Genomic DNA, 13,751 nt, shown 5'->3' with positions numbered 1-13,751 from the left:
TGTTTTTTAGAAACTCTGCGTAGTTGAAGGAGGAAGCACAAATGTCAAGAAACTTCAGAATAATTGTTGTAAATTTACTCAGGGAAAATGAGTATCTTGTGATAAAAACAGGTATAATGTTCAAGACCAACCCAAAAATAATCCTGTTTACAAAAAACTGTTTAAGAACTTGATATTGATGTCACTAAAGAATCACTAGGCAGTTTTATGGAAAGACTTTGTAAATCCAGGAGCTTGTAAGTTTTGATTGAGGACAGGCAAGCAACAAGACAAGCTCAACCCTCACACTGAAGTCAGAGATCATCAGTCAAAACTATCTGTATGAATGAATGAGTATTACAAAAGATCAGTACAGTTACTCTGAGGGGAAAGCTGTGGGTCAGAACACAACAAATGCCTGTTCTGTATGTAGTGTATTACAAGAGAAAAAAGCAGACAAGCCTGTCTCACTTCATGCGTGGATGCCTCTGTTCTAAAATTTTCCTAAAAGTTTTGCTCCAAGAGAGTTTTTGAACCTTACAGAATATGCTAAGCTGGGAGGAACCCACAGGGATCATCAAGTCCAACACCTGGCCCTGCACAGGACACCCCAAGAATCACACCATGTGTCTGAGAGTTGTCCAAATGCTTCTGAACTCAGACAGGCTTAGTGATGTGATCACTTCCCCAGGAAGCATGTTCTAGTGCTCAACCACGCTCTGGGTGAAAAACCTTTTCCTGACACCTAACCTATTGGCCTTGTAAACCAAGCTAATCCTACTGTCTGAACTCTTTCAACCTTCCCAATACTCAGGCAGTGAATTTGCGAGTAACGCATGAGACAGCTTTGAAACAGAAAGTTCTACAGGTGAGGTGGTATATGAGAAACAGACCAAAAGTCCACTTCACCATAATGCCTCTTGTAGCAGAGAATGAAAAATACAGGGTAGAGAGAAATGGGAATTATTGCATCTACTGAGAGAATACCTTTAAGTACAGTTGAAAAGCCCTGAACAGAAGAAGCCAACAAAATACAAAAATGAGGAGGGGAAAAAAAATCTTGCAAAATTAAAAGAACAAACAATCTAAAAATAATATAGAGTGGGTATGAGGGAGAGAGAAGACATGTCTAGTGATGGTAAGGATGAGGCAAAACAGATCACAGTTTTTCTCCATTTTTCCATATAAATACATTAATAAACAAAATTTAAGAATAAATTTTAATAACTGTTCTAATTGGAGATTTTCTTTCCATGTGACATACGCTCTCTGCATAAGTGAACGAGAAACCCTTGAGTGACCTGCTATTCATATCTCTGAAAAACAATAATTTTTAAAGATTATAATTTCATTAAGACAGGAAAACTAATTATGTTTTATAACATAAAATTATTTATTTTATTTTTAAAAAGACAGGAATATAAAGTGTTTTTTTCATTGCATATATTTGAACATCCCATTTTCTCAACATTATCCACAAAGTCAGAACAGAGAATTTGTTTTTCATTTGTTGACTTCTCATGTACATGAACACACAGTTGTTCCTAAATAGAAAAAAAATTCCCTTTGTCAGACCCTAACAAAATATGAAGGTTTTAGGACTGCAACAAGGAGATGACAATGATACAATGACTTGGGAAGAGGTTCAAGGCTTTATAAGATCAAGCATCCTACACGTGGGTTCTGAAGCTGCCTTCTGCTAACTGAAAATGAGACTGTGCACATAGCCTGTATGGGAAAATTTGGTCATCAAACTTAAGGTACTTCATTTTGAAAAACTATATTCTGAAAACCCTTGCTATTTTTTTTTACAGTATGTACATTTAAACAGCCTGGCTGATTTTAGGTGAGACTGATGTATCAATCAATCAATCAATCAATCAATCAGCATCCTTTTAAAGGATGTAACCAAAACTGGAAAATAAAGTGCTTGTTTGCTTCATCTATGTATTCTGCACTCTTATGGTCCTCATGTCTTTCAGCAGCATAGGTCTGTAGATTGCCTCCAACTTTTCCATGTAGTCTAAATAATCACTCACTCGAAATCCATGGAGTGCTTCTTCCTGAACAAATACACACAAAAAACATTTATTAGCTAGGAAAAAAAGATGCACAACTCAAATTTAATGAATTCTAAGCTTCTAAAGATAGCCTATTTTGTTCTGCTTGTCATAGACTGGATGTGTAAAATAGATTTTATTACATTTTATTTAGAAATACATATTTGGCAATATCTGCTTCCAGACAGTTATTTCTAATTGCAGACTTGGTATCAGATAGTTTTATTTCATGTGGACATTGTTTATCTCATTTTTAGAGAACATAACATCGAAGATTTTTAAGAAAAACAAAGTAAGCTTTAAGAAGGGAAAGCCAGGTACTAAAATATTCTTTTGAAAAAAGATTTCTACACCAACACAGGGCATGATAAGTGTGGCTTTTATATCCAGCTAGATTCTCAAGAAAACCAAGAGATATTTTTAGAATCAGTGATAAAGGAAGACCTTTATCCAGACAAAGTATTTCTGCATCACCACAAGTGAGTAATTCTTAGCAATTCCAAAACACAGAGTAAAAGAAGTTGCCCTGAGGAAAAAAAACCAAACAGACCATGTTCCTTGCAATGGCTACTATATTAGATGGAGAAGGTGGATGCACCATGGAAAGCGGGGTCCTGAAGAACACTTACGTGAAATGGGTGAATTCGTTGCTGTTGTGTTCCCCTCATCTGCTAATCAGTATTACCACTGCTGGCACCATGTGCTGCAAAAAATTCTCTGCAGCCAGACAGTCCCTGTGGACACATGTTGTACCTCTGGTGTATTGACTGTGCATCTCTCCTAAGTGGAATTCTCCTGAGAACATATATTCAGGCTTGGAAGGCTGCACTTTGGCATCTGAACAGGAATTCAAAATAGTCTTTGTGTTTCTCCTCCCCTACACACAGGTAATTTTACCTTTCAAGTTGTTCTTCATGCACTTTGAGAAGGCTGACTACAGTGGAGTATAAAATATATATATCATATATATAGCTGAAATTGAATGGCATGTAGTGACAGGCCAGGGGAATGGCTTCAAACTCAGAGTAGGTTTAGATTAGATATTAGGAAGAACTTGACTGTGAGGATGGTGAAGCACTGGCACAGGTTGCTCAGAGCAGAGCCTGAGCATGCCCCCCCTGGAAGTGCTAAAGGCCAGACTGGATGGGGCTTTGAGCAACCTGGGCTAGCTGAAGGTATCCCGGCAGGAGGTTGAAACTGGATGGTCTTTAGGGTCCCTTCCAACCCAAACCATTCTACGGTTCTATTTTTCCTTTTTTTAAAATTTCTATTAATTAAGAGCTATCAGAAGCAAGACTATGCTATGAACTTTTTTACTGCAATGGTCACTCAATTAATTGTTGATATTCCGCTACTGCATTAAGATACATTTTTTCTCATTAATTTAACAGTACCATGTCAAATCTTTGGCCTGTTTATACTGTAAGTGGCAACATACAAATTCTCTCTTCTATAATTTACATATACTATCTAGTAATGCCATAGAGACGTAGCTTTTAAGCCACATTGTCCAAAACCAGGGAAAACTAAACAATACATTCATTAGACTGCGTACCAAACATTTGCAATGAAACTAACTGAACTGACATATTATTCACATTTAAGAATATCTAAGTTGGATGCAAGCTACTCAGAAAACTACTATTCTTAGGACAGACTAAGATGCAGTTCTCAGAAGAATTTTTGACAGGAGAAAAAAGACTAGAGAAAACAGCAAAAATGTCTCTGTGAAGAAGAATAAAATATTGTATCCATTTGTGACTGCAGCTAAGCAGTACCCTGCAAAAAATCAAAAAAACCCAAACATAATTTATAATATCGAAAGAATATGAAATTGTGTGGCTGGTTGTACAGTAATTGCCATCTCATCAATATGAAAGCTCGCTGAGCTTGTTGACACATCTCTTCAAGCTTCAGTAAGAGACCACTGTGTAAACTCACCTTTTCTGGAGAGCATCTATTTTAATGAGATTGGGTCCACATACATGACTTAATGTGGCTATTTACTTTGCTTATGAAGGGAACTGATTAGGACAAACCACAAGAAAGCTATTCTCTAGAAAATACTATGCCACAGTTTCCTGCCAGGGAATGAATCAAATTGAAGTATTATCCCACTCACTTAAAATAACTAAGTGAAACTCAGTAAGAGTTCCAGATTAAGTATGTTTTCAGTATTGAGAGCCTTGTTTCTCCTCAGCAACCGAAAAATTAAAAAATAAACAATTACTTTAAGAAAAACCTGAAGATCTTGGGCTTCAGTGTGCTTCAGAATGTCTTGCTGTAGGTGTCTGAACACAGAAATACACATATATATTTGATAATCAGGACCAAGTAAAATACAGATAGCAATGTAGTGACAGATCTCACTCCAGTCCATGTAATTCCAGAAACACTGAGTTATCCACTGCAGACAAATCTAGATAAGAATGAAATTATATATAATTAAATAATTGTAGACATTCAGTCATGCACAGCCTCTGAACAGACTTCTAGTGAGTTCAGCTAAACTTAACACCCTGTATCCATGCATCTCACTTACTTGAGTATATTCCAGCAACTCCTGAGGTTGAGAGATAAAAATCAAAGTCCAAGGAAAACAAAAGTCATTTTTTTCAAGACTTTTTTTTAAATGTGGCCTAAAGGGCAATGACAGTGATGAAGGTGTGTTCGATGTGGTTTTTCCTTTACATTAGTTCTTTGCCTTATAAATGAATATTAGGCCCTTCCTTAAGACACATTTTCATTTAATGAAGTGGGTATGGAACACAGTTAGTGACTCCTTTTTCCTGTTCTAAATTACAATGTATTAAGATGTATACTGGACATTTCATTTAGTTCTAGACCACAAATCTTCTGCTAATCAGTCCTTTAAGTGTTTAAAAATATGCAGCAGGAGAGATACCAGGATTCTAATTAGATGACAACAGCCGTACTCTGGCAGTAAATCTGTTTTGAGGTATTTATTGATGCACACAATCACTTAAATACATCAGAACTGTTTCCACAGTTCAGAGTTTGTTTCTTTTTAATGCTGCAGTAGAACTGCAAAATCACACAAAAGATACAGTGGCACCCACCAGCAGCATTTCAGTAGCCCGATAAATAAATGAAAAAATCCTTGCCAGCAGTTTAGAACAGTAACTAGTCCATTACTGAGTGCACACAATTAAAAAAAGTGTAATTTGCACAAGAGTAGGTGAAGAAGAAGTGACTCTCCCCATGTGTTTTCACACCCCAAAAGAAGGAACCTTATTATAAGCACCTCATTCCTATGCTGAGATAAATTTCCTCATCTGCCAATCTTCTCAAAGACCAACCCCAAGCTATTTGAAGCAATGTCTGAACCACACTGGCATCTGCCCCCATTAAGAAGCCTCTTCAGCTGCAAATCTTGCAGCAAAAAGGAATTTTGAAGGCGTAAGATGAACAACATTTTCCTTGCCTCGGCACAGCAATAAGCTTTCTTTCTGTGGTGTGATGTCTTCTGCATTGGCCTTCTAACTCATTACTGCATGAAGCTCTTTATGCCTCATCATGATTGCAGTCTTTATAAGTAATGTTTCATACCAAGTACACAAAATGAAAGCTATCATTATAGATAACTATTCTTCTTTAGTAACATCTCTTTACTATAAAAGAATATTGCGTTACCTGACTGTAACAGAAATGGTAGCTCATATAAAATTAATTTTGCTCTAATATCACCGGAACTGCTTCCTATTATATAACTATTCCAAATTACTCATTTCCCACCTATAGAAAATTTAGAGAATTATTCCAGATACTCAGTTTAGTTTTAATGCTAAATCTGAGCATTTAGTATATATTATTTTTATCAAGTTTTCCGCATGAATATGTAATAGAAGGTCATCAGCTTCAGTACACTGTCATTATTCTACCAGTCAGGTGCTTTCTATTTTCAGATGCTCTAAGTCATTATGTGGTCAATACCATCTCTTACCCCCAGTTTCATAACCACTACACAAGTGCTGCACAAAAAAACCACAGTAGTTCCTCAGTGTTCTTGATTTTGTGCATTTAAGTCAAAAGGCTGATGATACTTCAATACACTTAGATCAGTTACCTGGGATGGAGTGAAGCCAGACATGTGGAAGGCTGAACAGACAAGTGGCAACTCAGCTTTCAGCAACATTTCAATGTGGTGAGCACTGCAAAAATAGACTGGATGGATGCCATATTCCACTGTTGTAATAGGCAGGTGAATCTGGTTAACAACATAATCATCAACAAAAAAATTGAGGAATAGGATCATAGACTACAAAAATTTGTTTTTTATAATATTTTGCTGAGAACAATATATAAAAATATACACTTTGACACGTAAGATTAATCATGCTGATTATTTTAGAGACAGGAAACAGAATAAACAAAAAAGGTCATACTACCATCAATAAAAACTTGTAGTAAAACTAAAGAAAAGTGTTGATAACATATTCTGATTATTCCTTTTAATTAGAGTCCAGTTCTTTATTGTATATAGGCTTGAACTGTCGAAGGGTTGAAGAAACCATTGTTATATTTTAAACAAAGGAACAGAAATAAAAAAAAGACCAATTTCTGTTGGATTTTTTTTTCCCCATTTATTGGTGGAATGGAACTTCTATGGTATTTGAAGTTTTCTTCTGTAAGCACATTTCTTTGTAGGACGTGTGAACTGTATGAGTGAAATTCTATTTTATGCAGCAAAAGCAGCAGAGGTTTTATCCCTATGGAAGGCTCTGGATATTAATGCCCAGCTTCTAGGTAATGAGTCCTTGGCACCAATGGTTTTCAGCACAATTATATTCACACAATGGAGCAAATTCCAGCATGAATTTCATTAGGCTGGAACAACCTCAGGGCCAAACTCAGTGCTGTGAATGGACCAATATGGTCATCCGTTCTAGTGACAAGACAGATCTATGATATTAATGCATACATTATTCTACATGCACAAGAGGTATGGAATCTACTCCATGCATCTTATACCCCAGAGTTCTCTAGTAGAGACTACAGTTGGTTTAGAGTTTATGTTCAAGACATTCAAGGCAACTTGACAATGTACAAAGGGTTTTATTTTAAATAGATGGAAACAGCCTAATGAAAGATAGAAATGACGTTTTCTATACTACAAACTTGATCCAAAACACTGACAATTGAAAATCGTCAATCACATAGTATTTTTGCAGTAAGAATGTTTAAAATTTACTAAATATATTCTAATGTATTAAGTAAATTTCAAAACTGATACTTTTACTAAAAAAAAATCAGATGGATGGACTTGCACACTACAATAATTAAAAAAAGGTCATTCAATAGTATTGCAGCCTTTGCACAGAATTTAATGGCACTAACAAAGTTTGCTTTACTGCCAGCTTAAAGATTCAACAACACTGTCTTTACTATCAGTCCACTTGCTATTTCACTCCTTTTAAACAACAATTTGAGCAACTGTCAAAACTATATTTTTCTGAGTAATTTTCCAGGGTTACATATTTAGTTAGGGGGCTTTAATGTAAACCTAATGCATTAAAAAAACAAAAAAAAAACACACCAAAAGAAAGGAAATTAATCAAGTCTCCTTTATAAACTTTCAAAGCTGCCTTTCAGAAAGACACAGATTTTAAATTCTTACAGATAAATGCAGTCTTGGTAGCCAGAGAAATGCTGAAACAAGAAGACATGAAAATTGCTGAAGAAACGTCAGCGTCCTCTCCCTGTCCCCTGACATTATGAGGAAGATGGAAGATGCAAACCAGTCATAGCCAGCATAGCGCTCCTGCAAGCAGCCTGAATGAGAAGGTTAAGGAACTCAGGCAGAGATCTCCTCCTCACTGCCCTCCAGGAACTACAGCCCTTCTCCTCCCCAGGCTGTGCTCACAGAGGTTTTTTAGAGATGGGCCAAGGGGAATATAGCTGCACAGAAGGCAGCATCTTGAGACACAATTGTCTCTCAAACTGAATTAAGAGAAATAATTTGTTTTCCCCATACACTAATTTTCTTTCAGTCCATAAGTAGTCAAGCTAAACCAACGAAAGTAAACAAAACCCAAGCAAATACAAAAAACCCTGCACCAAAACAAGTGTGCTTATAGAGTACAAGAAAGGAGAACAGTGGAGAACATGAGTTGTTAAAATTATAGGAAAAAAAAAGAAAGTAAAAGAAAAGCTTTAAAAACGAGATTAAGCATATTATGACTAATATATCTTAAGTGTATTTAACAGTGATACACAAGTGTAATACATGAAGAATAGAGCAAAGTTTGTTGGAAAGGTGTATCTGTTTTGTTAAAAAAAAAAAGTTCCACATTAGATCTAAAAGAGTCAGAAGTCAAAACATTCCTGTTGAAGGCAAAACCATTAACAGTGCTGATATTGTGGAAGTACCACAAATACTCATTAATGTTCAAAGCTGTATTGCTGCAGACTCTTTATAACATACAAAGATTTGATCCCACTCCAAAACAGTTAATGACAAAAATGAATGAGACTTGCACTTCAAAAAAAGTATGGGAACAAAAGGGTGAACATTTTCTTGGGTGCACTGGGTGTGCATTTTAACTTATCAGATTTTCAAAGTAAAAGTGCTGCTTTTTAAAAATTGTTTTCTGTAAATATTACACATCTATGCCACTATCAAAAGCCCAAAGCAAGACTTCAAATTCCACTGGCATTTTTAGGCATTATAATTTATACCATCAACAAAGGATACAAAGTGAAGATACCACAGTTCTTTGCTGTTGTTTCAGGAATTTCTCACAATTCATTAACACAAAACACAGCCCATTTTCAGCATCTTCTTTTAGCAAGTTTAAATATTTTCCATATCTAGCACAAAAAGTTCAAAACCAAAACTGTTTAAATACTTTTTTTAATACCTAAAAGCAACAACTCATATTTAATAAGCCTGTAACAGCAAATCTGTCATAGCATTGTTAATTACTGTGTTGTATATGTACATATAAATGACTAAAGAAAACCTATTATGCTCCACCTAGGAAGGATACACACCAAACATCTCCTACTCAGTGTTACAGTTCCTCACCTAAACTCCTTTTAGTTCAGTTTTGGAGACTATCATGGGGAGGAGTAAGTACTCAGACAGGACTCAGTTTCTTCACATACAATATTTAGAATTTGATATAACTACATTGTACACGTAATTATTATAATCAGAATTCAAATATTAATGCTAAAGATAGCAACAGTACAGACATCTTAGCTTTTTCTTCATCACAGCTCTGAAAATTACCAGCCAAATAAAATGTTTAAATGGCATATAACCAAGCTTAGCTAAACAGAACCATTTAGAGAAGTAATGCAAGGGAAAAAAAGACACTTAATTCAGGATAATGCAATTTTATGGTAAATCTTACTATCAAGTTACAATTAGTCTTTACAAAAATGCAGGATAATAACATATATAATCTGTAAAGATAATTTAATTATGTGCTAATACCTTTTTTAATTTACAGTTAGAATTCATTTTCTTGAAGTTTATCTTGGATTTAGGTAGTATAAAGCAATGAGTTGATGGATTAAGCATCATTAAAGTCATTCCATGAAAATCAAACAAATTTCGAAATACTCTAAGGAAATATTTTAATACCATGTACCTGACTGTCATTTCAACACCGAGCTGCTGCACAGATGAAAGGCTTTCTTTCTTCACATCTATTTCCATGGCTAAAACAAAAGGAAATAAATTAAATAAAGTATTATGGGAAATATGATTTTAACTGAATACGAATGAAAAGCTTCTTTTATGTATGCATACCAATTCTCCAGAACTGTTTCTTATTCGAAATTAGTTTAGCAGAGTTTGGAAAGGATACATCAAGAAACTGCATTCTTCATATATTGTTTTTTATGAAAATCACCTTCTTTATAAAGAAATCCTCACAGTTAGTATGGTTATCATTAGCTTAACAGCATGATGTAAGCGAGCAACGCCTTTTTCAGTCCCATTTCTTAGTAGCACTTTATCATTTTTTGCCTAGAAATCAGACAAGGCAACCTATTCTGATCTACTTTCTTCCATTCCAGTGGCCTTAAAGTCTCTTAGCTGTAATTCCAACTTTATTAAAGAAAGTTCTATTTTTACATGAATCAGAGAAAATTTTATAACTCATGGATTTTAAAAATCCTGTACTTCTATGCATTTTTTTCACACAGTAACACATACTCCATTTTCTGTATTTGTTTAAATTAAAAATCCAAGTTAGAAAAATTAAAGAAACCTCTGCTGAAGTATTTTCTTAAATTTTAAATTCTAAATTCAATTAAAAATGGGCATTTTTTCTACCATGAACATGTATTGTCTTATATAACTATACTTCAAACATTACAGTCTAATAATATTACAAGTTACAAAACTGAGGGCTTAAACCTTTAATATAATTCTTTGAAAGCGCTACTTAAAAAACAGCAACAAATGAAACAAATAAAAAACCCTAATAACTGACAACATTTGTTAAAAATGTAATAGATATGGCAGCAGAAGTTAAAATATATTCATGTAAATGATAAATGTAAAAATCTGATTAAGCAGATCACACAGTAACTTAATATGTATTTTTTCTATATCCTCAGACAGATAGAGAAATCAAATGGAAGGATTCCCTTGCTTCTCATTCAGGTAAACATTCTATGTTCCTGGTAAGCAAACAGGGACTAAGGGATTAAAAATGAAATAGGTTCAGGAAGGAAAGCCCCACCACCCCCCCCCCCAAAAAAAGGCACTCTGATCAAACGAGTTAAGTTGAAATTTTTATGAAGAAAATAATACAACAAAATTACTAATTACACTTAGCAATAGCAGTAAAATTCAGCAGAGGAAGTATGGCAAGAAAAAAAACCTCACTCTGTTTTACAGTTTTCACAGAGGACAATAATTTAAAGTGTTAAGAGTAATGAAAAATTACCTCGTACTTTTGACAAATACATTTATGCATAAGAAAAATCAACTGATCTTCGAGTAAAACAAATTTATTCAATAATCTGACGGGATTGAAATATAAACCCACATCAGAGAGGGTTTTTTTACCCAAAGAACAGAAGCTCCAATACCTTTCATATAGCATACCAGCAATGCAATATTTGGAAGAATACTTATAAAATTACAGGGCCTTTCAGTTAAAAACCAAGAGATAACTGAAACAGTTCTTAACTTTTTACAGCTCCTGTTCCAAGTTAGCTGTTTACTCAGTCTGCAATTACCATACTAAGTCAATTCATTTTCAAGTTCCTGCGTGCAACCATGAAGGCAAGAGGCATACTTACATCTTAGAAAATAGGGGGAATTTGAATGAGTTGGTGATGGCTAATGGCTAATTCAGTCCTAACACCACCATTTATTTAATGGTAGGACAGATGCAAAGGGTACAACAACCTCTAAGCCACAATACAGCTCTCCCTCCATTCTGAGATGGATCCTCTTGCAGGTGGCAATGCAGGAGCTCGGATTCCAGTCCAGCAAGGGTGTAATGAGGAATAGCTCAATCCACAGTCTGAGCCCACTTTCCATTTTGTAACAGTTTACAAGTACTGAATGCTTATTTCCCATTAACATTAAAAAACCACAACTGACTTCACTGATTCTCATTGCCATTTCTTCTCTCTTGTAATAATTTGTTAGTTGCTGAAAAGGGTTTTCTCCCTATCAGTTTTCCTTTTGATATTTTCCCCTGTATTGTGAAAGAAGATAAAATTAACATAGAGTTTGGACTGAATAATAATTTTCTATCACACGGTATCACAACTCATGATGGGAACATGCAAACTATGGTTCTTTGTCCTGTGTAAAAAGTTTTTATTTTCCTTTTTGTTTACCACTTAAAAGAGTGGGAAGACTAGGCTTTAGAAAACTATAAAGTCATTTAGAATACACAAAGGACAACTTCCCACTGATTAAAAAATGGACCCAGAAACCTTAAATGCCCCATTAAACTTAGAAAAATGTTATTAAAAACAAGTGGAATATTTAAATACTGCATATTGCAATCCATGATTAAAAAGCTGACTAGTAAGCTTGGAGGAATATGTTGTGACTGTACTATTGTAATGATGCCCATACCTCTGAATCAATATACTCAGTTAATTTTCTACAAAACTTATTTGACAGATATTTTTTAATACACCAGATATAACTGCCTTGAAACACAATAGGCTTCATAACAAAAGGCACAGACATATCAGTTTTCTAAATAAGAATGCCATTTATCCTCAAAGGCCAGAACACCTCTCTGAACTGTGAATTAATAACAACATAATACAGCACTCTGGCTATTATTAAATGGAATGAAAAACATGCTTTGGCAGCTACCTTTTTATTTATCTAATAAAACAAAAACATCTATGTTGAACTGATACTTTACACTTCTTTCTTTAAAAATGTAAACCACTGTAAACTAGAAATTGAGCCAAATGAGCGACTTGAAGGATACCAGAATTCTCTGGGAGCTGATGTACAATTTTAAAAAATTGTTATAATAGAAAGCACCTCAATGGGCAGTACTTTTCAGAATGTTTTGTAGCATTCAGGAGCATAAAACCAAACCACCATAAGGCATGATTTCCAAAGGCAACTACGTATAATTATTGAACTTGATCTATAGCTATAAACATTTCAGAGTAAGTTAACTGGCATGCACAGTCCTGTAGTATTCTCTCTATCAGACTAGACTTCAATCAACTTTACAACTTATATGGAAGACTGCTTTCCTATTCATTTTCCCTCTTACCATGACGAATCTTTTATGTGTTTAAATCAGAAAACGGGCTACACTGCATTCATACTGAAATGACAGGATGCCAAGCTGAAACAGCTTACAGCATATTTCAGAGAACTTGTATAGTGTTTAGATAATATTTAATTTATTTGCCTGTTTAAAGTGCTATTACCCCAAAGAAACCACTAGCTTCCTTTTGTGTTAAGTGAAGAAGATTATTAAAGCTCTCACATTATTGATTTAGCTTTTTCACTCCCTGATGCCCTGGCCAAAAGTGTTTATGTCTACATAAATGATCTTTGGAAAATGTTAATGCATGCTGAATTTTAACTTCAGTGATGTTCAGAAAGATTAGTTTTCTTTGTATGGATGGAAAAGACTTTTGATTCAAAGGAACTATGCAAGTAACTATTCTGCAAGCATTCTGGATTCTGAAAATCCCATGATAACCAGGGTCACCTGCATTATTCCTGCAGATGCTTCAAAAATCTTACAAGTATGTAGTAGGTACATTCTGTATCAGATCTCTAGTCCTTGGCTTGGTCCATATAAACTGAAATTGTGGAATTCATAATTTTTGTTTTGTTTTGTTTTGTTTTTTTTTTTGTTAAAAATGGGCAGGTTTTTTCTTATTCTTCAACAGGTACCTAAACATTGCCCATGGACAGGTGCCCAAGCAGTCAATATAAATCTTTATGTTCTGTCAGTATCCATCCTCTCTCTGATGTTCTTATGAAAGTCTTCTATTTTAAAACATTATTTGCACTTGGGATACAGCAAAAGTCATGAGTTTCTCTATGTTCTGCTCTGTCATTTGCTACAATTTTTTGATGGTGTCACCTCCTCCACCAGGCTACTCATCTAGAGTACTTCTGACAGTCTGAATCTCATATTCCTTGTTAGAATATATAATTGTCCATAAAAAAATCTTATTTCAAAGAAAAGTATTACTATGTTGGATTTGAACTGCAAATGGAGA

At 34.7% G+C, this 13,751-nt stretch overlaps 1 protein-coding gene and 1 long non-coding RNA gene across 10 annotated transcripts in view; one reads left to right on the top strand and one right to left on the bottom strand.

Annotated features, from left to right (window-relative positions):
- Nucleotides 1–1,348: 1,348 nt before the first annotated feature.
- TBC1D32 (TBC1 domain family member 32) overlaps nucleotides 1,349–13,751 on the bottom strand; it is a 78,880-nt gene continuing 66,477 nt past the window's right edge. For 8 of the 9 annotated variants that reach the window (XM_064649652.1, XM_064649653.1, XM_064649660.1 and 5 more), the window contains 6 exons: nucleotides 9,659–9,728; nucleotides 8,755–8,870; nucleotides 7,678–7,832; nucleotides 6,127–6,267; nucleotides 4,270–4,458; nucleotides 1,349–2,042 (listed from right to left, as the gene is read on the bottom strand). In XM_064649652.1, the coding sequence (XP_064505722.1) occupies nucleotides 1,923–2,042; nucleotides 4,270–4,458; nucleotides 6,127–6,267; nucleotides 7,678–7,832; nucleotides 8,755–8,870; nucleotides 9,659–9,728 (791 nt within the window). In that variant the 3' untranslated portion in view covers nucleotides 1,349–1,922. The remainder of the gene's footprint in view (nucleotides 2,043–4,269; nucleotides 4,459–6,126; nucleotides 6,268–7,677; nucleotides 7,833–8,754; nucleotides 8,871–9,658; nucleotides 9,729–13,751) is intronic. The other variant, XM_064649654.1, reaches the window with a different exon arrangement.
- Nucleotides 10,524–11,630, top strand: LOC135411699 (uncharacterized). The gene is made up of 2 exons (XR_010429260.1): nucleotides 10,524–10,680; nucleotides 11,222–11,630. It is a non-coding gene; the product is annotated as an uncharacterized LOC135411699 (long non-coding RNA).

Source organism: Pseudopipra pipra, chromosome 3 (genome assembly GCF_036250125.1).
Source record: "Pseudopipra pipra isolate bDixPip1 chromosome 3, bDixPip1.hap1, whole genome shotgun sequence".
NCBI lineage: Eukaryota > Metazoa > Chordata > Aves > Passeriformes > Pipridae > Pseudopipra > Pseudopipra pipra.
The sequence above is the reverse complement of the archived record's forward strand: the minus strand, read 5'-3'. Positions and strand labels throughout refer to the sequence as shown.